The following is a 27,328-nucleotide window of genomic DNA, read 5'->3' on the forward strand; positions in this document are numbered from 1 at the left end:
CACAGAGACACAAAGTGAGCAAATGCTGTTGGAAAAATGGCTTGAACAGACTTGTTCGATGCAGGGTTGCCACAAACCAATTTGTAAAAAAAAACACAATTTCTGTGGAGTACAATAAAGCAAAGTGTTTTATTAAATGAGGCATGACCTGTGTCACTGTTCTCATGGGGCTTAGATTCTAATGGGGGGAACAGTATATTGGCATAATAAAGAAGTATATTACAGTGTAACCTAGAAGGTGATTAGCAGCTGGAAAAAGGAAATATATAGAAGTTATAGGAGAATGAAGAGTGTCAGGGTGGGTTGCAATATTAAATACCTGGATATCTGAGTAAACACATGAAGGAGTCAAACTTGGGGAGATCTGAGGGGAGACATATTTTATTTGTTTGTTTATTGTCTTTCCTCCCCTCTAGAAGGTAAGCTCCATAAAGTCAGGAATTCTCTTATTGTTCACTGCTCTACCCCAAGTGCCTATAACAATGCCCACAGCAGGTGTTCAACAAATATTAGCTGAATAAGTAAAGTAAATGAAAGTTAAAATTTACTTTCAGGCTGACCAAAACTGAGGGCTGGGCCACAATCCTAAATCTTACCCTGAATATATCAACCTCCTTAATTAAACGGTAAATTCAAAGCAAAGAGAAAAGAAACCGAGTCAAGTTGGGGTCACCTTTTAGAAGGGAAAACTGAAAACTGACCTTACATGAAAAATGATAATAATCTGAATTCCCACTTTTAAAAAGCCAAATAAGAAATGGGCTTTTAAAAAAAAACCCCAGGATATCCGATACCAAATAGGGTTTTAAAATTAGAAATGACCCTTGAAATATAGGACTCCTAAATGCTGACTGATCCATCAATTAGGCTCTCAGTGAGGTACATGGAGACGTGGCATGTAAGACAGAAGCCGCCAACCTGGGAAGTGCCAGCCACTGTGCCACACCATCCTCACCCCCAGCTGTACTCCCCATTACAGACCTGCATATGCAGATCACTCACTGTGTACTGATGCCCTTGGATTTTAAGCTTGGTTGTGGCTGATTAGCTCATTTACTTATCCCTTGGTGCTGGTAAGTCTGAAGACATGGGTTGGGTCTCCATGGAAACCAAGAGACACTGATTCAGTTATCTGGCCACAAGTTACAACTCTGACCTCGCCCAGTGAGCCCACTTATGCACGTCCTCAGTTACACAAAGGGACAGAATATGGTCTTTGTGTGTTTGTGTTACTACCCCCGAAAAAGAGCAACTCAAAGCACATGCTTCATGTCCAAGAAGGCTACAGGTGGCTGTTGAGGACTGACCAACCTCCTCAGGCACAATTATAACATCAAACCAAGGCCCTGGATACAAATCTCTCCATTAGCTTCTCCTAAAAACACTATTCAATTCTAAGAATAAGTGCTATCTGGACGAAAGCCACAAACAATTGGAGGGCCACAGGCAGGACATATTCTCCCTCCATCTTGTCCCAGAATTAGCTCAATCTGGTAAAAAGGCAGGAATATGAGCTCCCTGGATTCCATGGCATGTGACTTTATTGATGGTGGGTCTTACCACGTTACAGGTAATATGAGCTTCAGAACCTTCTTTCCTCTCTAATTAACCAGCAACGGGAGAGTAAAAGCTGAAATCACCTCATCGTAACAGTTCAACCTCTGCAATACCGTACATCATTAAAATTTTAAAGGAGCTCCTTGGGGAACTCCCTTAATAACTGAGTTGGAGAAAAGGGGCCAGTGATGAAGAGCGTTTTCCTGAGCTGATATTAACTAGGTTTGGCTACTAATGGCTTTCCAGGAATCCCACTGTGTCCATGTTGCCATTTAAAAGAGTACATTCCATTTGGCCCTTGCCCTTTCACTGTCAAGAGGGAAACTGAAAAATAATACATCATGAAGTATTGCAGTTTGTATTACAGCTCTCCACCCAATTCTCCCTTCCAGCACTACTGAGCTCGGTCTAAACGGAGCTCTTACAGCCAGGTGACAAGCAGAAAAATTCATCCCATGAATCGGTTGGGTGTCTATGATATCAAATAACGTATCACTGAATGATATATTTTCCACTGAATTTACTGGCCACAGAGGCAGAGCCATTGGAAAATACTCAGCTTCCTTGATAGCACCAATTTTAGTTTAATTTCCTTCTAAGTTAGGTGGCCGGGCCCCTTATGACCCTGTCACCTTTCCTCTCCTAGGGTCACACAGATACGACAGCCCTAGACCTAAGGAAGGATTCCCACCCAACCATACACTGCTCTCCCACTCCTTGTCAAAAACATTCCCTCTCCCCCACTGTACACATCAGGCAGTTTGTGATCAGGCTCCAGACCTCAGAGAGCTCGAGGTAAAGGTGCTGAGGCTGATGGGAGAATCTCAAAGAGGTTAAATGATTTGCCTGGGCCCACCCAGACAAAGCAGAGGCAAAGGAATTACTGAAGCTCAAGGATTCTGAAAACCCACTGTTATCCACTATAGGTCACTCTAGCCTCCAGTCTGGGAAAGTAAATATACGAACCAACCATATGAATAAGACGGTAAAACAGAGTGATAGTGGGTTAAGAGACCAAGCCACTGTGGTCTGGTCAATAAGGAGGATGGTGCCCCCATCCTGGACTCCCCTTCTCTTGAACGTTCTCCTGAGAATCACGGGAAGCAAAAGCCTATCAATGGACGGGTGTATGGATGGTCTAGTTGCCAAGCACAACTGGCTAGTTCCTGGCCTGGGGAGATGTGAACACGTGTCCTGGGGAATCAGTCCCGTACTGTATACCTTGGACTATGCTGTAACCAAATAGAGGTCTGCACGGTCGAGGAGCAGAAACAGGGAGATGATAAGTAAGTTTTACACCAAGACAACTGGATCTGAAGAAGGACTCAAGCTTGAAGCCCCACTCTGCCGTCACCCCTGGGCCCATGAACCAGGGTGACCTCGAGAAAGAAGCTACGTGGGAAGCTGCAGTAGCCACCTTACGAGAGATCCTGAGGAGAGATGGGAAATGGACCCACCTTCTGCTGGCCTCTGTTCAGTGATGATCAGTTCTGGCTAATCCACAGAGAAATGCACAAGAGAACAGAGGGAAAGAATGGTTAGGAAAGACCAAAGCAGGAGTTCAACATGTACCCTAGATGTATCCCTGACCCTCCCCAAGCCTCTCCTCTATCAGCTGGAGGCCCCTCTCTCTCCCAGGTCCTCAGCCCCCTCCCTTTCCTGGCAAAGCTCACCTTAGCCATCATATAGCCTCAAAACTACCCTCTCCTAAAACATCTCCCCTTTATTCTACCTCTACCCCAGGTACTGTTTTCCCTCCCATCTTTCTTCCACTACCCATCTTCTCAAAAAAGTTGGCCATATCACTCCATTTCTTCTTTCTTTTATTGTAAAACCCATCAAAATGTTGTCCTGATTCCTCCAAGCTTCTGACTAAGCTATTCTTGACAAGGTTACCACTGACTCACTGCCAATTCCAAGAGCAAATAGGTGGCCCTACTTTTTAAAATTCCCCACCTCTGCCCTGTCCTCCAGAAGCCCACTCACCCTGGTGTTTTCTCCTGCATCCGTGCCATTTCATCACAGCCTCTCCCAGGGCTCCCCAAAGCTACACCCTTGGGCCTCTTCTCACTCTGTGTAGGATCCCCTTGGGCACTTCTCATATTTATATGATAACATATCCTAAAGCTTCTTGTCCAGGATAGATTCTAGATCTTCTTTTACAACTGCCTCCTGGACATCTCCACCTGAACGGTTCACATTCCCATTCACGCTCCAAGAGCCAATTAACATATCACCTCTTCCATGAAGCCTTTTCAACAACCCCAAGCAAGTCATTCATTGATGCGTTTATCCATTCAGCCAACATGTCTAATGCCTATTATTTGTTGAGAACCATGCAAGATGCTGGAGATACAGGAGTTAAAAAACAAAACGAAACAGAAAGAGAAAGGTCCCTGCCCTCACTGAGCTTATGATCTTGTGACACAGACAGTAAACCAACAAATAAATATGTACTTCAAATTATGATAAGCACTATAAAGATAATGAATAGCACATAGCAATAGGGAACCAAGGGATTTAGATAAGCTAGTACTCAGTCCCAGTGGCCATGCCTCTCTTAAAACAAGTTTACTCTTCTTTCAAGCCTCTGTTTAATTTATGTCTCTAAGCAATCTCTGCTAGATAGTTAATACATCAGTGCTTTGTTTTATTCATTTTTACATATCTGTCACATACAGGAATTTAATAAGTCTGATGATTAAAGGAATGCATGAGTAATTTAATTAATGAACCAACTGTTTATAAGGCTCCATTTAGTTCTAAATTTGAGAAATGCACATACAACTAGGTAAAGTGCATTCCAACTGCTGGTGTATTACCTGAAATCTCTAGTTTCATTAAACATTAGTTTACAGAGATTAAATTCAAATGAACATTTCATCTCTCTAAAATTGACTGGACCTACCTTTAAGAGAACCAAGTGTCGGCAGTGGTGAGAGAAATACTGCAATACAGGAATACTTAATTTCCTCAAAACCCAAGATTCCATCATCCCTCTTTCGATACAGCCAGGCCAAGTAATAAACAAGAGGGAGTGAATAGTTTGGGAAATCAGCCTCACACGGGGGCACAGTGGGATCTTTCCTAGCTGAGGCTGAGGCTCGTTTGAAAATACAGCACAGTTCAGAAGAAAACTTGGAAAGGGGTTATCTGAGGAATGGATGGACAGCTGCTGGCTAGTCCCAATGGAAGTATGCCTAGAAGGCTCCAGGTCTGATAGTTAACAGTTCTGCTGCCAAATGTGCAGACAGGCTCCCAGAACAAAAGTCACCAATAGCAAACTCTGGGAGCTGGGGAGGAGGAAAACGGATGCTTGCCTCCCTTTGTGTCACTCTTCTGGTGTGGAAGAACAGCGATGCTGGCGGACAGTGGAGACCGATGCAGATGGGATGGAATAGGAGAGATGGGTAGGACAGCTTTGCGCTTACGGAGGAGTTTGATAAACAGGAGTGACGAGCGTACACTAGCAGCTTTCACACACACACACACACACACACACACACTCACTCACTCAGGCATTCCCCAAATCCGAAAAACTTCCTTTAAAACCACAGAATATATAAACAGCTGACCGTCGGAAGGCTGCCGGAAAGCTCAAGTATCTAGCAGGTGGGGACTTGTTTTCCAAGAGCTAGTTCAATAGGACAGACTGAGAATTGTGATCTCACTGGGGTGTGAACACCAGAATTCAAGGAGCAGATGGTGTGATTTAGTGGAAAGGCCATTGGACCAGGAGTCAGAGGCTTCGGATAGCATCCCAGCTTCTCTCTCAGCTACAAAATGCAAAGGAAAAAAAAAAAAAAAAAAAAAAAAAAACCACCTCTCCTTATCTAACTTTTTAAATTGTTGTAAGGTCCAATAAAGATAATATCTGTGAAGGCTCTTTGAAAATTCAAAAAGATACATTTTTTTTCAACACATCCTTTGATGGCATTTTCTATGAGCCAATCGTTGGTCTGCATGCTTTAAAAATATTAACCCAAAATGACCCTATGAGGTTGGTTAGTACAATTTTTTTAATTCTAGTTTTATTGATATAATTAACATATAGCACTGCATAAGTTTAAGGTGTACAACATAATGACTTGACTTACATACGTCATGAAACGATTACCACAGTAAGTTTAATGCATATCCATCATTTCATATAGATACAAACTTTTTATAAATAGGAAAAAAATATTTTTCCTTGTGATGAGAATTCTCAGGATTTACTCTCTTAATAATGTTCATATATAACATACAGCAGTGTTAGTTATATTTATCATATTGTGCATTACATCTCTAGTACTTATTTATGTTATAACTGGAAGTTTCTGAGGTTGGTACTATTCTCATCCCCATTTTAGAGAGAGGAAACAGGCACAGAGAAAGCATGACCTTCACCCAAGGTAACACAGCTAGCAAGCAGCAGAGCAAGGATTTGGTCCCAGACACTCTGGCTCCAGAGTTTATGCTCTTAACCACTAGACTGTGTTATTGTACACAGCTTCTAAGAATATGTATTCTTTTACTCATATTAAAAAACCAACAATAATAATACCCAAGCCTGTAGAGTTCTCCACATTTTACCAAAAGGCTTTTCAAGTTCATTACCTTATGTAATCCTCACAATAACCGTATGAGGTTGTTATTATTCTATTCCTTTGTATAGATGAGGAAATTGTGGCTTGGATATCTCTTGACAGTAGGACGTGTGTTTCATATTATTTTTCCAGTAATGCAGAGAGCTGTGGAGTGCCCAAACCATTCATATCCACCTGTCCAACCCCTTCCATCTATGGACGTGGACTTTTAAAATAGAAGAACCCAACCAATAACAGAACACAAAGAAAATAATCTGACTGAACACCCTTCCAGTTAAAAAGTATCTTTGGAAGAATATCACAGTACATCCCGATGTGAATGATTTCATAACATCCTCTCCATTTTGACAGCTAGCGGAGAGCAGGCTCTAACCTGCACACAGCATAATTTGAAAATTAAAAGGTCATAAGATAGGTTCTGAGCATAAGACATGCAAGAAGGCAAGGCTGAGCTAAGATTCTGAAAATGGGGTTGGAAAACCCATGCTGTGGTTGAACTCAGGGCTTCCAGGTGCATAGAGCCCCAGGGGAAAGATAGTTGCAGAGACCAAGCAACACTCCGGCCAAAGACACGCAGGGAAGGGTCTCCTGGGATGTTCTTCCCCTTTGGATTTCCAATGTCTACTTCATGGTACCGCCCATGAGGCACTAGCATGGCATGGTTTATGTCTCTGAAGAGCTGAGCCCTTATCCCTGTGAAGACGGTAGCCGTCACCGCGCATGGTACTGGGGAATACGTGCACAACAGGAATCCCTGCTACAATGTGAGGAGGGGCAGGAGGAGAAGGGGTGAGGGGGAGCCAGCAGCAGGGGAGGAAACTCTCGATGGTTATGTTAAAAAGGATTTGTTCCACTGTCAAAACCAGAAAGCTCTCCCCAAGAGCCAGCTTTAAGGAACGAAGCCTGAAATGACAGAGACCGGGGTGGGATGTATTGAGGAGGCCCTTTGGAAAAGAGGCTGCAATAAAAGAGAGAGCATCAGGCAAAACGCAGGTGTAGCTGTAAAAATCCACCTCTGGACGATGATGGCCAGCAATGCCTGGCAGCTGAACAGAAACTGGGCTCTAGTGTTTCTGTTGGGTCCTAGTCAAAAGGGATCCCAAAGCCATGCTGACTCTCTTCCCAGCGACTGGGAGAGGGCTCAATGACTACCAAACTCCTGAAAACTGTATGAGCCACACCTTGTCCACTCACCTGCCCACTCCCTTTACTGGGTCCCACCCTGTCTGTCCCCAGTGACATCAACCTCTTCTCTACCCTGGAGCTGGGGGCCCCAGGCCAAGGCGGCATCAGCTTCCACTCAGGTTTAGGCTGTTGAGTACTCAAACAAAGACATATTTGGACCCTCCTACAGAGAGAGAGGGGACTGTTTATGGGCCCAGAGGGAGCTGGCCCTAATCTGCTGCACACCAAATGAGGACAACAATGTTAAGAATGAAAATATGGTTTGGGGGGATAGTCCCCAGGAGCCCAACATTTTGGTATTTAAAGGAACTTTAATGAGCTTAAGAGGCTAATCTGGAGTTCAGGAGGGGGTGTTTTGTTTTGTTTTGTTTTGAAAAATCCTTTTAAAAGTTCCTGAGGCTTGATAGGGAGGAGGCAAGAGAACTGTGAGTCAAGGCGTGGCTACCGTGTAACTGAAGGGGCCAGATGGAACTAGGAGAGAGGCCGCTCCAAAGATCCCTTCTCACTGCAGCAGCAGATGCTGGTGCTCGAGAGATAAGGGATGGTTCTTCCCAGGTTGGAGAAGTGTGACACCCAAAGAAGCAGCAAAACAAGTTGAGAGTGAGTACACACTATCAGAGTGCTAGCCAGGCTTCTCACCAGACGACTCCTCGTCCGGGTTTACTGGTGACAACGTCAGACTCAGGCACTTCTCCGACCCACTGAAAAACATAACCCAGCATCCATGAAGGTGCCAGGCACACTCAGAAAGATGTTCAGGGGCCCCAGTTGGTCAACCAAAGAGTGTGGTCATGGGATCATGCAAACCTGAGCGTAATGTCCCTCACCAGGTATTGTAGCTGAGCCCTGCTCCACAACTGGGTGGACCATTATGTTGTGTATCTAAAAGACGAATTTGTTTCCTCCAAGTGAGAAAAATTAAAAGAGGACTAACAGTCCATAAACTTGGCATGGGGGAAAAATGAGGCAGTTGATGAGATGGTGTTAAGTAATATCATGTGCTTGCAAGAGTCAAGTTAGTAGAATTCCACAGGACATAGGGGAGTGAGGGGGAGGCAGAATGGGATGGGGCTAGATGTGAAGTCAGATATGGCATGTGGCCCATTCCCAGCACTGCTGGATGTCAGAGATCTTTTTTTATATGAAGAGTTTAACTGGCCCATCAGACAAGGTAGTCCAATCCACAGTGGCCAGATACCTACCAGGGTTTGTCCATTATAGGGTAATGATGATAAAATACAAATCTATCAGGGTAGAAAGCCACTGGAGGCCTAGAGAGTCAGAAAAGCCAGACATATTTACTGTTATCCAAAAATAGGATCCCCCAACTGGAATCTTGAAAGGCTAGAAGAGACCAAACTCTTTCATGTGACTTCAGTTAAGGACTAGGAGAAGCACAGCCCATTTTGTATTTTTAGTTGTTATGACATTATGGTGCAATAATGGGGATTCTGGCAAGGGTTCCATTAAATTCTAGCGAACCCGAGCATGGCAGCCAGGTGACAAGCTCTACAGATGATCTGGTTGCCTTGGGTCGCAACTGAAAAGTACAGCACGGAAGTAGGTTTTAAAAATCCTCTTTTAACTGCCCAGATGGGGCTATTTGCAATGGGACCAAGTCTACCAGAAGGTAGGAAACCAATGTTGGGCCACAGTTTTATTCCTCTGATAATGTCTTCACTAATACTTCACTGTTTCTGCTGCATTCCAATTGCATCTGCTGTCTAATGCCAAAAGAAACTTAATCCCTGTCCTAAGTCTCATTTTATTTATTTTCAGTAGTGTGAAAACAAACATGCAGCAAGATTATAGTGTTTACACCTCCTTTTTAGCTGATATAGCTCTAATCCTCCTGCTAATTAATGCCAGGGCCACAGCTATTTTATTAATTTCATCTTGGTTAAAAATATAGAGACAGATAATTGTGCTTGACTAAAATAACAATTTGACATTTGGAAGGTGTTTGCTTCATTTCAGCAAGACAGTTGGCTGGGTTTCATTTAATATACGACAAAGAGACACAAAGCTGCAGCTGACATTGGTCAATGATAACATAACCAATTCTAATTGTGATAAATTGACTAAACTGTCCCACATCACACTAGTCAAGGAGACGAAGGAGAAAATGTAAATCGTGAGGCGTACCAAGTTTCTCTGTGGGTTCCAGAAAACAGGCACAAAGGAGAAAAGGGCCTCTTTTCTCCAGAACCTTTTCTACATTTTGTTCCTAAAATTACCAACTTCCCCAAACTGAATCTGAAAAGGCTGCTGGTAACGCTGATCTACACATTGCTAAGAAACTTTCAGAAAAACATACAGGGCATTCATTCCTAGGGGGAAGCCTCAGGCATGCTGGAAACTGGACAGGACTCTCCCACATAGGACCCTTTCTGCTTCTGTGCAGGGTGGGGTGAGGGGTGGCACTGCCCACCCCATACAGCCCCCAATCCTCCATACCCCACCCTGCAAGTGGCTTACCAAGAACTCCCATCTGAAGATATGGGCATTTAAATTTCCATGTTAGAAAGGTATAAACAAAAAAATTGCAAAGCATTAAAGGAAAGCTAAGATTTCATAGTTAAGGCGGAAATTACTTTTAAACCTTTCTATGGTGGATGTGATTGCACTTTTTCCCCCATAGTTCATTTCCCAGTATTGTACAACTATATTTAACAATCAAATTAACGTGATTCAATATGGGTTACTTCGATCTTGATATAAAGCAACAATGACATTTTGTATATCAATTTACTCTAAGAAGCTTTAATAAATTCCCGGCAATATAATGAGTATTTTAAATCCTTGTCTATTTTCTCACTTCCAAACAGTAGGACCCAAATAATTTCTTTGACCATAAAAATTAATTAGCTGATAATTTAATGAATGGAATTGTTCTCATTAGAGAAACAGTACCTACTCATTAATTCCAAAAAACCTTCCCAGAATTAAAAAACAACAATAAAGAGGGCTCTCTAAAATTAGTAACAGTATTTTAGGTCACACAAAAGTTATAAATAAGAAAAATGAAACTAAAAAGCAAGACAAACAATGAACCATCAGAAAAGCTCTTGTCACTGAAATCTGAACAGCAAAAGCAACTCCTTAGCCAGGTGGATGACAAAATCCCAGAACTCTACAATATGTAAAACTGGAGAAATAACTTTTTTAATGTGCTCCATTTACGTTAAGGATCAAAAGAATCCCACAAGTCTACTCTGAAAGGCAACGTTCATATCTAATCCCCAGAATACTATTAATATCCACTCCTGCTCTCTAATTCTATTTCAACATTTTAAGTCTGAGATTCAGAAAGTCCTACACTACCAAACGTAAAATAGATAGCTAGTGGGAAGCAACCGCATAGCACAGGGAGATCAGCTCTGTGCTTTGTGACCACGTAGAGGGGTGGGATAGGGAGGGTGGGAGGGAGGGAGATGCAAGAGGGAAGAGATATGGGAACCTATGTATATGTATAACTGATTCACTTTGTTATAAAGCAGAAACTAACACACCATTGTAAAGCAATTATACTCCAATAAAGATGTTAAAAAAAAAAAAAAAAGAAAGTCCTACCTATGGACCAATACATATAAAAAGAGAAAACACCTCTGAACAAGGAGTGTTTCCAATCACCCTCTGAATAAAAAAAGAGATAAGTCAGCCTGCACAAACACAGCCACAGCCCATGGACGGTGCTTATCCCAAGCTAAGCCCCCCTGCAATTTAATGCAGACATCAATTTATTACCTAGCTGTGTTTGATTTTTATATTTCTAAATTTTATTATGCCAGGAGTGAGGCCAACAAAAGATAGAGTAAAAATCTAACAACTGCCTCTGTAATTTCATCTGTGGGCTTCTTTTATGAGGAGCTGATGCCCAATTTTGATCTCCAAGTAATGTCACAGTAATAAAACCAAACTAACCCTCCTCCCTACACACACAGGCTACACTACCTTGATAAAATGCAGTATTAGTTCATTACTGATCCTAAAAGAAATCATTACCTCAGCCATTTTCTCCTCGGGGCTGCCAATCAGCAGGTCGAAAGAAAAATACAGAGAAAGCTCTAAGTGAGGGATATGTACTTTGGTTCACTGGAGTCCCTTTCTTCAGAAAAACTGGTCTGCTCCAAAAGAAAGGGGAGAAAACATGGACTGGCCCTCTGAGAGAAGGTTTCCCAAGGCCTGCACTTTGCTGACATGTGGGGAGTTATGATGTTATAAGAGCAGCCCTGATGACAGCAGTACTATCCCACACTGCTCCTAGGATGTCCAGAACAATCTAAGGGGTAATGATAAACTTCATATGTGAGGGGAGAGGGCCCCGCCTGACACACAGAGCCGCCAGGCACATGAAAGAAACAATATAAACTTGATTTAAATGTGGGATCCCTTCCAGAAGGCTTAATTATCTATTGTATTACCACATTCCTGTTATTCAGCAGCCTCTTCTTTCTCCAACTTAAGTCCAACTACAGTATTTGTTTGGAACAAATTCAGGGAAAACTCCAAACTAACCAGATCCTAGAGGACTCAGTTAAATAGGGAACAACAATTACGTAAGTAGAAGTTCCCCAGGCTGGAAAACACTTTGGTTGTCTGCTAACTTTCGGGAACGCTGAAGACAGCTGAGTCCAACGTTTAAACACCCACACCTACAGCATCCTGATGTTTTATGTGACATGATGCCCCTTCATCAATTCTGTGCATGTACCATCCCACCGAACTAGTTATTTTTCTTTGACGGCACGTCACGGACAACAAAGGTCACCTCCAGTTCTTAATTTCTGGACATTCATAAATCAGTTTTCTGCACTCCAGCCTTAAATGCTTATTTGTTTTGGATGCTGAGGAGATAAATTGTTCCTAAGAGTGTCACAGTGTATGAGACAAATATTTAACAAAATACCCTGAAGTCTTCAAATGAATGGCTGTACGTCTAAGACGTCACTGTCAATTCAATTCTTTAAAATTAGACAAATATGGTGTTTGACATCAAGAAGGTGTAACAACTAGTTGACAGAGTAGAATTTTCACTTTTTAACTGGCTGCCTGACACCATGAATAGGCAGCTAATAATTCAAATGCAACAGTGCTCAATGGCCAGAAATGCACATATAAATGGCTAACATAAATAGGATAAGCCCACTTTGTTAATATTATGTTTATGAACTTCACTGAAGACTGTACATTAGCTACATGTTCTTTTATTTTGATGTGTAAAAATAGCATTTGAACTCCATGAATTTTGGAGACAAGGGCACTGCCTGAATATTCATTTTCGATGAACTGTTCCATAATTTACCACCACCATTGTCCTATCACTTTAACTTCCATCTTAATTTCCTTTCCACTTGCCTTGGCTGGGCCTCAAATTTTTAAAAAGATCCAAAGAAAAAAAGCAAAAATTATTTTTACAAATGTATTTGTTAAAGAGGAAATGTGCTCTCTGTGACTGTTTCATGACTATTATCTAAAATTGAATTGCATCCTCCTGGAGGATAAATTTCTGGTCATTCCAGACAGCTTCTATTCAATACTTAGTCCTGCAGTCTCAGTAGAGGTTTTCAAGAAATACTCAACAGTTAGGATAATATAGATGCAAAAAGTGCTAGGCTATAATATAAGCCTCCTGAAGGCAGGCTCCGAGACTTTTTCTCAGTATCCTCCTATCCCCTAGCCTAGTGCCTTGCCTGTAGAAGCTCAAAGAGCTTGTTGAATAAAGGAATTTGTCTTGAGCCTAATTTTAAAACAAACAAACAAACAAACCACCCTTTCTTCTGTTATAGCAACTACCACGCAGATGAATGCCATTAAGATTATTAAATATTTTATAGCCCTGCTTGGTTAAAGAAGAACGGGATTGGGATGGGGAACAGAGGAGAGAAAAACGGAATAAAATTAATCTGAAAAAAACAGTGGAGGCTCTGGGCACAGACAAGTGCTGATAGTGAACTAAAGAGACAAGCAACTCCATTTTGGCCATCTGTGCTTCCAAAATTTATGTTAAAATCAAAATTAAAAACCCTCACTGTAGCATCAACACCTCTCCAAACAATGTAGCTCACACTACTCTGTAAAATCTTCTTGGTTCTGGCCAACAGCTGGCAAGTTGATCCCTGCAATTTTCCCTTTGCAGAAATAGCTTTGTGCGGGGAGAACTGACCCTAGTGGGCTAATAAGCCCAAACCGCTCCAAACCTGGGAGGCTGAAATGGAGGGGACATTGTTGTGTTAAGTACTTTACAACAACTGTTTCTTCTCCTCTTGACACAGCCTGACTTCCTTAAAGAAGATTTGACTGGCCAGACAGCTGTGTTGACCCTTAAGCCTTCTTTGATTCGTGATTTTTTTTTTTCACAAACAATAGAAATTCACCACCCAAATCCTTTCCTAAGCTCCCATACTTTTGAATTTGCTAGTGTTGTGCCTGAAGGATGTGGACATTTCGGTAATCTATAAGCACAAAGATAAAGATTGGGACTACACAATCCCAAAACCTTCAGATGAAAAGCAACAGGGGAAAAAAAAAAAATAGAAAAAAAAAGAGCAATCAACCAGAAGCTTTATCCAAAGGTGGTACTTGAAGCTGTGTGCACAAAATCTGCTTAATTACCTAAAAACAGCACTTTTCGCTCAGACACTAGAGTACTAAACAATCAAGAACAGATATAACCACATCTTCTTTTTTAAAAAATTGAAACTGTAATCACCACTTTGGGTAATGGTGATGCATTTTCACTTCTTTATATATTTCTGTATTGCCCAACTCATCCAAAATCAAACACCTATTTTTTTGTGTGCTGAGAAATGTAAAATTATCTTTTCAAAACAAAACGAAATGCCCAGTACTCTATCCACATGGGGGTAAAATTCAAGCTTGCTATAGCAAAGGCGCGTAAGCAGCAGAAAGAATTTTTTTGCGTGTGGTCACTGCATCTGATTGCTTTGTCAGTCTGTAGGAAACCTCAGAGCCCAGGCAAATCAGAAAAGAAGATATTTCTGTTCTCTCTCAGAGCTTTTTGTTACATTGAGACTTCTCCTGGACACCTCCTTTCATGGTGTGTTTTTAATAACATGATAGGAACTGCTTTTCAGGAACACTAACCCTCCCTTGATTATCCTCATATAGTGCTGTCCCTTTCATTCACCAGTGACAAATGCAGAATTTTCCTGCCCGTGCCCCGAGGGCACTCCGTCACTTATCCAGTCCTCGGGTACAAAAACAGAGGCCCCTGTTTCAACCACGGTTCTTTGCTTCAATACCCCGCACAGCTCGGGGAAGTCAGTGTCCCTGTTATTGAGCTATTTTGACCAGGAAAGGCAGTCCCCCCCCAACCCCCCCAAGCCTACCCCCGCTTAGGTCTACTAAGCAACTCAGGGCCTGCCTGGCCGGAACCAGGAAATCCTTCAAACTCCCACTCCCCAGCCTCATCCAGGCTTTAGACATTATGGAGATCTAGAATCGAAATAACCCACTTTCTTAAATACCTGTCTCCTAGTTCTCCTCAAAACATACCAGAACGTTCGCGTCGACGGGAGGGAACTGAACCTGCGGCGTGGCAGAAACGCACACCCAGATGGGAATTAGGGAGGAGGTGGAGGATGGAGGGCCTGGCCTAACTGCTCCCATGGCCCGAGGGTTTTGCAGACAACGGGAAGGGACTGGGGAGAGTACAGTGAGAGAAAAAGCAAAAGGGGTGTGCGCTGCCGCGGAGCTCAGAGGGGCAGCAGCGGTGCTTCCGAGCCCAATCTGTCAGGGACCCCAGTGGACAAAGCCAAGCCGGGTAGGAGCACAGGGGACCCAAGCTATGGAATCAAGACCACCTCAGCTCCGCGCATAAGCGCGTGGGTGGCGCAGACAGGTGGGTAAGGTAGAGGGGGAGCCGGCGAGCAGAGGGGGGCCCCTGGCCGCCCCCAAGGGCAACCCCGTGAAGCAGGGAGGGGAGAAACAAGGTTGATGGGGTGGGAGTACCCACAAAGGAGTGTCCTCGGGGAATGTCCAGGTCGGGAAAACTGGGCTAGCAGACCACAGCGGGAGCCATCCCTTGCGCTTCTGCGGGGCCTGGGCCGTGGTTGCGTGCACCGGCGCAGTCCTCTGCCGCCCTGGGGAGCGTAGAGGGTGCGGGTGAATGGGCACCTGCGCATCTGGGCACTCGGGTGCATCTTGCTCCTTCCAGAAGCATATGAGGGGGTAAAGAAGGACAAAGTCTCCCTCGCCCGCTGATCCAATGTGTGGGACGCGCTCCGAGGCGCGGGCACTTACTTCTCGTAGTCATACTTGCAGTAGAGCTTCTTGTCCCGGTAGAAGCAGGTGGTCTCCAGGGGCTCTTTGCAGGAGGTACACTGCACGCACTGCTCATGCCAGAAGCTGTCGTTGAGCCGCAGCAGAAACCTGTCCGAGATGACCCGTTGACAGCCCTCGCAGACAGACTTGGGGCTCACCGCTCTGCCTACAGCAGCAACAGACGTCCGCCCGTGAGCCGAGCCGGCCCAGCATCCCGGCCAAACCCGGCCCGGACCAGCTAGGGATCACTCCACACCCCCCCGATTTACCCCCGCGTCCTCCCACCCTGGGAAGCCCCCTGCTAAACATCCAAGCTGAGATTTGGAGAGCAGAGCAAAATCAAACCAAATGGCATTTCTAATAAACAGGGACTATGTGGAAAGGTTTCAGTTCTACCAAGGGAGGGGGTAGAAATCAATAAGTGGCCTTTAATTATCAAACCTACCCTGGTATGCGCGCAAACGTGCGCACATCCTGTAAAATCGGCCTGCAAATAAATGTGTGCTCCCAAGTTTATCACGTAATCACTAAATCACTCACTATGCTTGTCCCTATTGTCTATTATTAAAACTGTGAGTGTGTAAAAAGAATTTTCTACTTTGTTGTTTGGTTTTGTCTTTTGCTAAAACGCAATTCTGTTCTATTTTTTAAAGGAAAACTTTACATTTTCTTTGCTTCCTAAAAAGTCCCGTGCGTGCAGAAAAATACTGTTCTCGCCCTAGGCAAACTAAGTATTGTTCAAACCAATGAACCCCAAGCTGCTGGCTGGAGCGCAAATTACAGATGGGTTTTTTCATAATTAAGAAGCATCAAAATGGAGGGAAGGAAAAAAAAAAATGGAAAGAAGCAGGACTCGGAGACGCCGCGGAGTGTCCGACCAGGATTCCGGGAATCAGGCGAGCTCAGCAGCCACGCGTGAGGGCGAAACCGCACCCAAACCGACTCGGCGCGAAAGGGACTCCTCTCCGTCCCAACCCTTGCACTTCTGTCAGTTTTGTCCCTTTAGTTTGCGGGTGCAGGGGGTCGGCTTTTTTTTTTTTTTTTTTTTTTGAGGGTGGTGGGATGCTCAGCCACCTTTGTCGCTTTGCCGGCACGTTTCACAGCTATTTAAAGAAGGCCTATTCCCCCGGGTAACCATACCTTTGCGCGTGGTGTCCCAAAGGGCCTGACCCTTCCCAGTTTCCCTGCTACTCGGTCGCCTTCCCCTTAGGAGACGCAGCCACCGGCTCAGGAGCGGGGCCGGTCACCTTGGGGCTCAGGCAGGGAGGACTAGAAGTAGCGAGGTCTTTAAAATGTTCCCTATTCTTTCTGCCCTTTCTCGGCGTCTAGGGCCACGACCCGGGCGCAGAGAGCGGACGTGGGCCGGGCAGGGAGTACCGGGCGAGCCGCGACGCCCGCTGAACGCAAGAAGTTCGAGCGCGTCCTGCGCCAGGTCTGGGCCAGCTCTGACGCCCTGGATCTTCCGAGGCTGTATGGAGTCGGTAAGTTTCCGAAAGGGCGGTTGAAAAGGGGGAACGCGGTGCACGCGATTTCGTTTCATCTGGGGAGTTGGGGGGGATTCCTCCCTCAGTCTGGTTTCGCTAGCCGAACAGGCTCATGTTCCGCCTCCGCCCCGCTCTAGCGGTTCCGAGTCAGGGAAACAGGCAAGAGGTTTAACTGACAAAACGAAAACCCCTCCCGCTAAAAAAAAAATTAAAACACCCATTCACCAAACTTGAAAAGCATCGAGGGCGGGGTGCGGGGTGGAAGGTGGGAATCCCTGGCCTCAGCTCGGTTAGACCCGCGTGTGGGTCGAGGCCCTGGGCTCGCCGCTCCTCCGTGGTCGCTGCGAAGAGATTGGGGAGACCCGGGAGGGAGGGCGACACGCCGGACCCGAGATCCGGCTCCAGTTAATTAAAGCCGAGGCAAGGGCCCTGCCGCGCGGGCTAATCCCCGCGCTGCGCTGCCCACCGGCCCGGAAAAGCCTCTCCGCGGTGCTTGAGGCTGAGATTGGGGCTGGAGTTGGTTGGAGGCGAGAAGCCGCCTCGAACTTGGGTGCTCCGTGACTGGGGTTTGTGTGCTCGTCCCTAAGCCTCGGAGAAGACGGCGGCATTTATGAGACGTCGATCAGCTCTGTGATTAAAACTCCAGTCCTGGGTATTTTTAATCATTTGCCACTCAAACGCCTGCAAGCAATCTCGCCCGCCCCTCGCGGCTCTGGGGAGTTCGGTGCCCGATGCGTGAGGCCTGGGGTGGCTTGTCGGTTAAGGGTAGGAAGGACCCACAGAGACTGACGGCTAGACAGGGAGTGGGCTCAACTGAGTGCATGAAGCGGGCCGCTAGCTCCCCTATTGCCGACCGGGTCCAAGAAAGCTGGGCTCCAGAGCTGGGGCCTGGCGGAAAGACGGTGCGCCCAGGCGCATGGCCTGAATACTCACCCAGCAGCGAGGAGAAGGAGGCCGACGTCTCAATGGCGCTTTGGAAGTTCTCCTCCATCTTCAGGCCGTCCAGCATGTTCGGGCCGGGCCGGGAGGACCTGTAGAGGAGAGGAGACGACGCTTTAGGCGTCTGTGCTCTCTGGGACGCGGCGCCCGAAGCCGCCGCACTCTTGGGAAAAGACGGAGGGAGTGTCCAGGGTGACCAGAATGAGCTGGGAAGGTAGAGTCCAGCCAAGAGAAATGTGGGGTGGGAGGAGAGAAACGAGTCACAGCTAACTGCTCTGACTGATCTGATTTCACTCGAAGTCAACGCGTTAAGTACTTAGGCCTCCGCCCCCCAACTGCGTTTCTCCTTCCCCTGCCCCCCAACCCCCTCCACCCGGTCCCCAGCCCAGGTTTCCCATCCCGAGTCCGACTCCGCCCCAACCTATACTAGTGGGGGCCCGAGGGACGCCTCTGCAGGAACCCAACTACTGGGGTAAGACGGAGATTAAAAAGAGTGGGTGTTTTCCCTCGCGGGGCCCGGCCCAGGCACGCGGAACTACGAGGTCTATAGCCCGTGCCCAGACCGGCCGCGTTGCGTCCCTCACCTGCCCCGGCCGAGGAGGGGCAGAGTAAGCGACCCGGAGAGCGTCCCGCCAGCTCCCGGACTCAGGGCACTGGGATCTGCTGGGGGCGCGCAGGAGCGGGCGTGCTGGGCGCGCGGGGAGGTCCTCCCGCCGGTCGGCCGGTGCCGGGAATGTCTGCAGGAGCAAAGAAGTCGCCTCGGGGAGGAGCCGCGGCTGGCCCTGCTCACTCTTGGATGCATTTCAAATCAACTTTCAGAAACACGCCCGCCCGAGCTGGAGCCTAGGAACAGGCAGCCTTCCTTACCTGATGGGTGAGCTCGCTCCCGGTGGCAGGAGCCGAATGAAGTTGCCGAGCGCCGCGGGAAGCTTCGGCCGGGGGAGGCGTAGGCCCTCGAGGCTGCAGCCAGAGCGGCCGCCCCCGGCTCCGGCGCGCCCGGGAGGGAGCCGGAGCGAGCGCCGGCCCCTGGCTCCGCTCCTCGGCGCGCCCGGGCCGGGCCGGGACGTGGCCGCGGGCGGCCGGCCTTCTCGGGACGTCCTGCACGCCCGCGTCGCTCCTCGGGAGGAGGGGAGGGCCCGATGCTTCTCCCAGGCTAGAGGGAAGGCGGAGGCCCACGGTCCTGGGTGCGAGTCGGGCCCTGCTTGGCTGGGGCGGATCCGGTCGCTTCTGACAGGGGCCGCGGCGCTGCGTGCGCGGCGGAGGGAAGGGGGTGGGGTGCGCAGGGAGGGGGCTGGGAGCGCGTCCCGTGGAGGGCCCGTGGTGCTCGCTTCCCAGCCTGGCTGAGCAGCCCAACCTCGCGGCCACCGCCGGGTGCGCCCCTCGGCCGCTGCAACCTCCCGGGCACGCAAAGTTTCCTCCCCTCCACGTGTAACCGCTACCTCCGGGAGCGCTGACCCCAATGCCGCCCGCGGCCCCGAGCCCCCGCTGCGCCTTCGCAGAGATCTCCACGCCACCTGGACCGCGGCGCCGGCACGCTGGTTCCCTGGCCGCTCTCCAACCACTGCGAGTGGTAAAAGCACCGCAAACCTCACCCGGGCCGCCGGAAAGGCCAAGAAGCTGTTTGCCGCGCGTGGCTGCGGGACCCTGCAGCTCCGAACTACTCAAACCCCTTCTTGGTCACCCAGGGCTCCCACAAGTTCCCAACTTCCGTTGGCCTCAAAACCCCGTTCACCGTTTCAGTTCGAAAGCCGTTCACAGATGCAGATGCCGAGGATCCAAGGCCAGAGCTCGAATCAGGCTCCTGGTAGCGACTAGGTGGGATCTGACCCCCAGGAGATGAGCTCGGAATAACACTGCGCTGGAAGTCAGCTAAGGGGACATTCTAAGGGGAGCAAAGTATCTGGGGGGAAGTGTTAACTCACTACACCTCCTAACCCTAGCCTCCAGTGATAGAACATTAGCCCCTGCAGGAGCACAAACTGGGTCTCCTGTGTATCTCAGGAGGTTACCACTGTCCTGGGCTTCAAGTGGAGGCTCAATTAAAAAAAAATCATGACACTGGCTAACATTTATGGAACATTTATTTTGTTCCAGGCATGGTTACATAGTTAACTCATTTAATCTTTACAGCAACCCTGTGAGGTGGAGACATTATCCCAATATTACAGGTGAGGTAAACAGAGCACAGAGGGTACCTGAATACTACGGGAAGTTTCAGTTCTCTGGGGTTCTCTGGGGGCCCCTCAGTTCCTGAACCGAACAGAAGTGAATTGGAATTCCCACGCACTTTGGCAGGGTGAACCTGAGCAGAGGACATGCCACAGAGCAAGCGTTTTCTATTACCTGCTCCAAGGACAGGACCATTTCCTTATTTTAAAAGAAAAAGTACCGGCAGCACTTGCTGCAATGTGCTTAGGGGCAGTGACCCCATTTTCAGTACTTTATGCCAGCAAGCACAAGCCAAACACTGAATATCACTTCAGAGAAACAAGGGAAAAGGGCAAAGAGTTTAATACTTTACATTTGAACGCTGCTTTATACTGTTCAGGGTACTTTCACATACATGATTTTGCTTGATCTTTACAATAAACCCGTGAGGTAGGCAGAACAAATAGTTTTATCCATTGTTTCAGATGATTTTGGGGGGCTTAGCAGGGCTGGGAGATTTCTCTGATGTTGACCAGATGGCTAGTGGCATGTCCCCTGACACCTGTCCTTTGTCCTTTCTGCCACCCCAGATAGAGCAGGGTGTGAAGAAAATGTATATGAATGACAAGTGTTCTTAGGAGAATACATAAAATAGAAGTTAGGCAAGAAAAAGAGTTAGGCAAATACAATCATAAAGAATATTTTCAAATGTCCAGCAGAGTTTTGGTTTCACTGAAGGTCTTGAATTTATGAAATATGTTAACTAGTAGTGAGAATGTTTCTTTTAGAGAATATCCTGAAAGTGGGTAGATTCTCACTGGATCTGGGACCCAACTTTTTTCCAGTGGTCCTTGCATCTGGAAGGCAGCCTGATTAGTGCAGATTACACAAGGGTTTGGTAGGAATGTCTTTCCCCAGCTGGCCCTTGGGCACCTCCAGGACAGAGTTGTATCTCATTATAAGTCGTAGGGTCCTCGGTGCAGAGCTAGGCACATATATGTGATCAACAAGTACCCTTTACTTAACTGATGGATGAGGGATGCACTCACTGTCTGGGGGGGAGGGGGGAAGCGCTGCAGTAAAGGTGAAAACACAGTGTGTCAGGAATCAAAGGACCTCAGTTTCATTCCCATCTCTGCCACTGGGTCAGTCAGGCCATCAGTTCACCTCTCTGGGCAGCAATACTTCCTCTCTGAAATGACGGGGCTATACTAATATGGTCTGTAAGGCCCCCCACTGTCTGAAGTTTGTAGAATCAGACTTCCTCTGGACAATGGGATAGCCAGTAGAACCAGTGGATCCTTATGTGCTTTGCAGAATTTGTCTAGGTGTGGACTAGCTGATGTGTCCAAGTGATGTGTCTAAACCAATATAGATACACCTTGTTTATTCGGAGTTTTATCTTCTATAATTTATTTTACCCCTACCAATGAATTAGGGATCATGAATCCCACTCCTACCCCTTATTGTTTCACTTTGGTCCTTAGTCAACCCAGTGACATGAATGAGTGAACAGGTATATTTCCATCTGTGAACAATCCTCCTGATCATGCCTCATGGTTTTCCATTTTTAACTCAAACACCATTATTTTACCTTTTTAATGAAAAAAAGTTACCACAGAGCCACCGTCCAGAAGCTCTTTATGAAAAATAAGCCGTGTTCTCCCTTTTATCAGAAAGAAGTATTTTTTTCACTTTCAGAATTGGAAGTGACCTTAAAGCTCATCTGGTACAACTATTTTATTTATATGGTCAAGTTCATTCCCCTAGAATTGCCACCTCAGGTCCATTGATTGCTCAGGGCTGGGCACTCACAATGTCAAATCCTAGTTCCAAGATCTGTCAGATGTGGGCAGAGCGGCCTCCCCCATCCTGTTCACTTTTCTCTGAACCCGCTCCAGTTTTTCTCTATCGCTCATAAATTATGGCAGCCAGACCTGTTGCAACTTTCCAGTGATCCTATGTTCGGGGCCTCCTCTCCTTTCTCTGGCCATAAAACATTCATTAGCATGGTCTGACTTTATGTTAGCATTTTCGGTGGCTGGCCGCTGTTGACTCACATTGTACATGTTATTAACAAAACCTGCTCAGTCCTTTTTCACACGGGCTGCTGGTAGGCCACATCTTCCCCAGATTGCAATTATACAGTTGGTGTTTGGCCTCAAGTGTGGAAACTTCCATTTATCCCTGGTAAGAGATAGACAGCCATTCCAAACGTCAGGAATCTTGCAACTTCAAGCAGATTCCAAGAGATCCAGGGACTGTGTCTTAAGCCCAGAACTCCGCTTTAAGGAGAAAATGTAGAGTCCTTGTCAGGCTGGTCCAGAAATTGCCGTCATGGGAGGACAGGCAAGGGCAACGAATGAGGAGTAACCATGGGGCCCCAAGAGGGTGTGCCGGAACCTCGTAACCGGGGGTGGGGGGTTACTTCTTCAAGTGGGAGGCGCCCTGATCCCGTTCAAGTTCTCTCCCCTCATCTGTCTCCAGTCAAGTAGCGATCTGTGGAAGATGCGGGCGAGACATGTAGACCAGCCGTGGAGCTACCCCTTTTCTATGGCAGAAAACGGAGAGGCGACACCATCAGACTCGTGAATCTTTGTGGCTGAGATCTGGGGAAAGGGGTGGGAAGACCGATGCTTGGTGGGAGGGAGACAGAAAGTGAGGGAGAAGGACGTCCTGCTACAGAGTGGAGATGACAGGAACATGTTTTTTTACTTTCCTTTTCTTGCTCTCATTTCTGTGTTTTATTAAGGGAAACACAAAGGGAAAATTGTGTTATTTGTTAAAAAATGTCAAAGTGCATTTCAAGCGAGAGGAAAAAAAGCAGACACATTACTGCCTAGACAGAGAAGGCAGTACGCTAACGGGGGCGGCTAAAGACTCGTGTGGCGGGGGACACACTGGGAATACAAACTCTCCTGACCTCTGGATTCTTTTCCCGGGAACCTCCTGGCCCTGCGTTGACATTCAGATCTCTCGAAGGAACTGGAGGACAAGGTGCCTTGGGGATTTCTGGGGTGAAAGGGGGTATCCCAAACCAGCTGCTTGAAAAGGAGGGAAATCAGGGGATGCCTAAGCCAGATTCTCCCACCAACATGACAAGGACAGCCCGAGGCACAGAGGAGACTCATCCCGGCTAACAAAGGCACCATTTAAAGCACCGCATTCTTGGATCTTGTAGTCGAATCATCTATGTGCCCACTTCATCTGCCTCTGGGACTGTGAGGTCCTTCGGGAAAGGATCCATGTCGGATTCATCTGTGATTCTCCTGTGCCCAGCACGATGCTTTACATACCAAAGAGACCCAATGAATATGTGTTGACTCCGTGGAGAATGCCCTAAAGTTTTAGTCTACTCCATGGCATAACTGGGTGTACTGGAATGAACATGCCTGGGCTTTGGGAACAGAGAGGTCTGAGTTCAAATCCCCGCTGGGACATTTGTAAACGGTTTAATCTTAAATCACCCAACCTCTCCATTTTCCAGTTTCCTTACCTGTACAAGGAAAGGAATAAAATATTCCTCAAGAGTTAATAGAGAAGATGGATGTGAAACATCTAACTATCTGTCTGGTTAACCTGAAGTTCAGATATCCTCTCTGTCTCGCTTTAACCTCCCCATGAATGAGCAGATATAGTTTCTCAAGGAAAATTATCTTGGCTTTGCCCTGTTCTCATGAGCGAACAGGAGCCACGCCAGCATTTAGACAGAGCCCATGTGTCTAATGACAGCAGTTGTCACTGGGTAATTGAGGCATTTCTGTGCCTGGGGTAGGCTGTGCCCTCTGGTTGGGAGGATGCAAGGGTGGTTACAGGATGAGTCCTGAGGTCACACAGACCTGAGACTGAGCCTTGACTCTGCCACTTAGGATGACCTTGGGCAAAGTTTCTTCATCTCTCCAAGCCTCAGTTTCCCCATTGAATAAACTGATAAAATAATTGAGTTGTTTCTCTGTGTGTTAAATGAAAACTACATACAACCTAAGTAATAGGCATGTAGTAAGAGTTCAATGAATTTCAGGTGCCATCATCATCACCATCATCAGACATTAAGCATCTCTAGGACTGTGTTTTATTTACATCTGTGGCCCTAGTACCTAGCACTTAGGCAGTGGTATCCAAAGAATATGACTGGAATTAAACTGAACTGAATACTGAATTGAATTGAAGACAGTCTTTGGCATTGAGTGAAGTTCAGGTGCTGTCTGGCTCTCAGTTCCACCTACAGCCTGAGAAGGGATTTCTTTTGGAACAATCCCACGTGCTCCTAACAAGCCCCCAGACTGCAGGCTTCCTGCATAAGCCTCTCACTCCTGGGCTCTGACAAGCCCCCTCTTGACATCTACATGTGATACTTCACACTAGGTACCAGGAACTTGGATGTAATGGGGGACGGGTTACAAGGAGTAAACTCCCCAGGCACCTAAATAGAGAAGGATCTGTGAAGAGACAGGTCTGTTAACATCCTGTGTCTGGTTCCCCTGCCCACCTCACCTCAGTTGTGTGCAGTGAATGGTGAACGTGCATGTGGATTGGGAGGAGAGCCCTGGATTCAAGGCCCAGGGGAACAGTTGGGGGGGCCTGGCTAAAGCCTTTTGCAGCACTGGGGTGTCCAGTGCTAGGGTACAACAGCTCTGAACAAGCCCCCCAGGCAGGCAATGCCCAGAGGCAGCTCTGCAATAAGCAGATGCAGAGACCACCTCCACCAACCCAGTAGTAAGACCCCAGGTACTTACAGGTATTTTCAGGAAGGAAGGGACCCCACCTGCATCTTCACCCATCAAGGATATGAAACCAGAGTGGCTGCTGCCGGAATACTGAGGACACCCCTTACCCCTTAGCCTACACACCCTCTCATTTCTTCTGATGAATATGCCCTGTTTATTCAACTGTTAATTTATTTACATAATATATCCCATGTGGTTTCCAAAAAAGATTTGAGGTTGCATATGAATACTATCAATATTGAAACGGATTTTATAAAAATTAAAATTATATACTGGGAACAGAAAAGCAAATCACCCCCCAAATAATAACCCGGGGCTAATCTTTTGATCGTGATAGAATGTTAAATGTCACTCTGAGTTTACAAGGCGAAACAGAGAAAAGTAAAGCCCTACAAAATTGCTCTGATCACATCTAACTGTGTATCAATTATATTTATATGTCTAGTTGGCTTTAGGAGAAAGTCTATAATAAAAGAACAAAACTATATAGCTCATGGCAATAGAGATCAAATCTGTGACCTCATTAACAGTGCTGGAACATTTTTACCTTTATATACTGATTGTATCTCTCTTTTTCCGGAAAGAATTTAACATAAAACTGAAGCTGTATACAACAAACAAATAAAATAGAACTACAAGACTGGGAATAGAGAAAATGGATAATGCAGACATGCTGAATATGTGTTAATGGTCACATCTTGCCGGCAGGAGCTATGTCTATGTCTTGCTCACCTAGTTTGATCTAACATTGTTCTGAGTACATTCTTGGCACCTGTTATGTGTGACTGTCTGAATGAGCAAATGAATACTGAGAGTCAAATTTGCCTTTGAGCTTCCTGGTAGCTAGAGCAAAAAGGGAAACAGCTACTCTACAGATATTTTTGCACCAGTATTAGAGTTGTGATTGTGGGTTTGTTTGTAACCTTCATCCTCATAGCTCTAGATCCCTGTGCCCAAGTGGGTAAACAGTGAAACTTTCCACCCCAATCTTCAGCACAGTTTCTTGCACAAAATGAATATTTCCTGCATGAATACATTAACAAGACCATTAAAAAAGAAAGATTCTTTGATGCATCTAAAATATAGTCATTTCCACCTTTCTTATCCCGTAAATAATTTATCTACAATCCTTTTTGAACCTTAAAGAGTGGAGGGGAAATTTGTCAGGAGGTTATTGAAAATGAAGGCATTCCAGGCAGATGGCAGGGCTTGAGTGAAAGCACAAAGGTCAAAAAGCCAAGGTGAGTTGGAAGATCTCTGTGAACACAGGGAAGTGAGGCAAGCCAGGAGGGCTGAATACCGGACCTTAGAATTTCTTACTCTGTAGGTAATAGAAAGCCTTTGAAAGTTTGGGACTGGCAGAGTAAAATACTTAGTCATATGTTCTAAGATGACTAAATCTGGTAGCAGTGTGGCTGATAATTCAAAGGAAGAAGAAGAGGGAGGTAGACAGATAAACTTTACTACTCTAGTATAAGTAAGAAATCCAGGGCCTGGACCAGGGCAGGGGCAGCAGACATGAAATCAAGGGGGATGAAAGTAAAAGACATCTCAGAAGCCAAGTCAGAAAAGCTCAGTGTTTGTTTAATTGTGAGGTGAGGAGGAAGGAAGGAGAAAAGGAATCGAAGAAGCTTGGGGTAATGGTGAGACAGAAGTGGGAAATGCAGGAGGAAAAGCAGCTGGATGGGGTGCAATAAGAAGTTTGGTGACTTTTCAAAATGTTTTCACATTCATTATCTCATTGATTTCATATGTAAGTGGAGTAAGACCCACCCTAAACGTCAGCCTGAAAAATAACGCTGCCCCTGTTTGGAGCTGCCAAGTTTCAAGGACAAACCTTGGCCTCGGATCCTTGCTGCGACAGCAGGGCACCCACCTGCAGGTCCCGTACACATTCCAGGCAGCCCAGTGTCCTCACCAGGACTAAGCCACCCCGTCCTGGTTCTGGGCCAGCAGCAGCTCAAAGCCAGGTAGTGCAAACACCCCGGGCTGCCATGCTTGCCAGGAACGCGGATGGGTGTGCCCCAAAGTTCAGCCAGAGTCTCCCAGAACATCTGGGCAGGGTGGGGAGGGCGGAGCACGGCCATCAGCGTTTGGAGTTTCTTCAGCATCTCATCTTTCTTCCCACTGGGTAGCAGGCTTCGGTTTCATCACTGACTCACTCCCAGGCACAGGAAAAGTGGCTTCACCCCGGGGCTGCATCTTCTCCCCGGAGCCCCAGGGCAGATAGTATTTCTCACGCCCTGAGAAGGTAGGGCGTTAACAAGTGGGTTCTGCGTGCACCTGGCAGAGCCTCAGCTGACAGGGTTGGCAATCACATAAACAGAAGAAACACTGACCTAGTCATGAAAAGTCAGCCCTGGAAGGAAGGGTCCCCGGGCTCAGCGAGTCCCACCTCCCGCCTCAAAGATGA

The 27,328-nt window shown here is 46.6% G+C and overlaps 1 protein-coding gene across 1 annotated transcript in view; it reads right to left on the reverse strand.

Annotated features, from left to right (window-relative positions):
• LMX1A (LIM homeobox transcription factor 1 alpha) overlaps window positions 1-18,110 on the reverse strand; it is a 150,704-nt gene extending 132,594 nt beyond the window's left edge. Inside the window, exons 1-2 of the mRNA XM_036874052.1 lie at window positions 18,035-18,110; window positions 15,597-15,783 (exon numbers count right to left, since the gene is read on the reverse strand). Of these exons, the coding sequence (XP_036729947.1) occupies window positions 15,597-15,783; window positions 18,035-18,110 (263 nt within the window). The remainder of the gene's footprint in view (window positions 1-15,596; window positions 15,784-18,034) is intronic.
• Between the last annotated feature and the right edge of the window lie 9,218 nt (window positions 18,111-27,328).

The sequence above is a fragment of the Balaenoptera musculus genome, chromosome 1 (assembly GCF_009873245.2).
Source record: "Balaenoptera musculus isolate JJ_BM4_2016_0621 chromosome 1, mBalMus1.pri.v3, whole genome shotgun sequence".
NCBI classification, from domain to species: domain Eukaryota; kingdom Metazoa; phylum Chordata; class Mammalia; order Artiodactyla; family Balaenopteridae; genus Balaenoptera; species Balaenoptera musculus.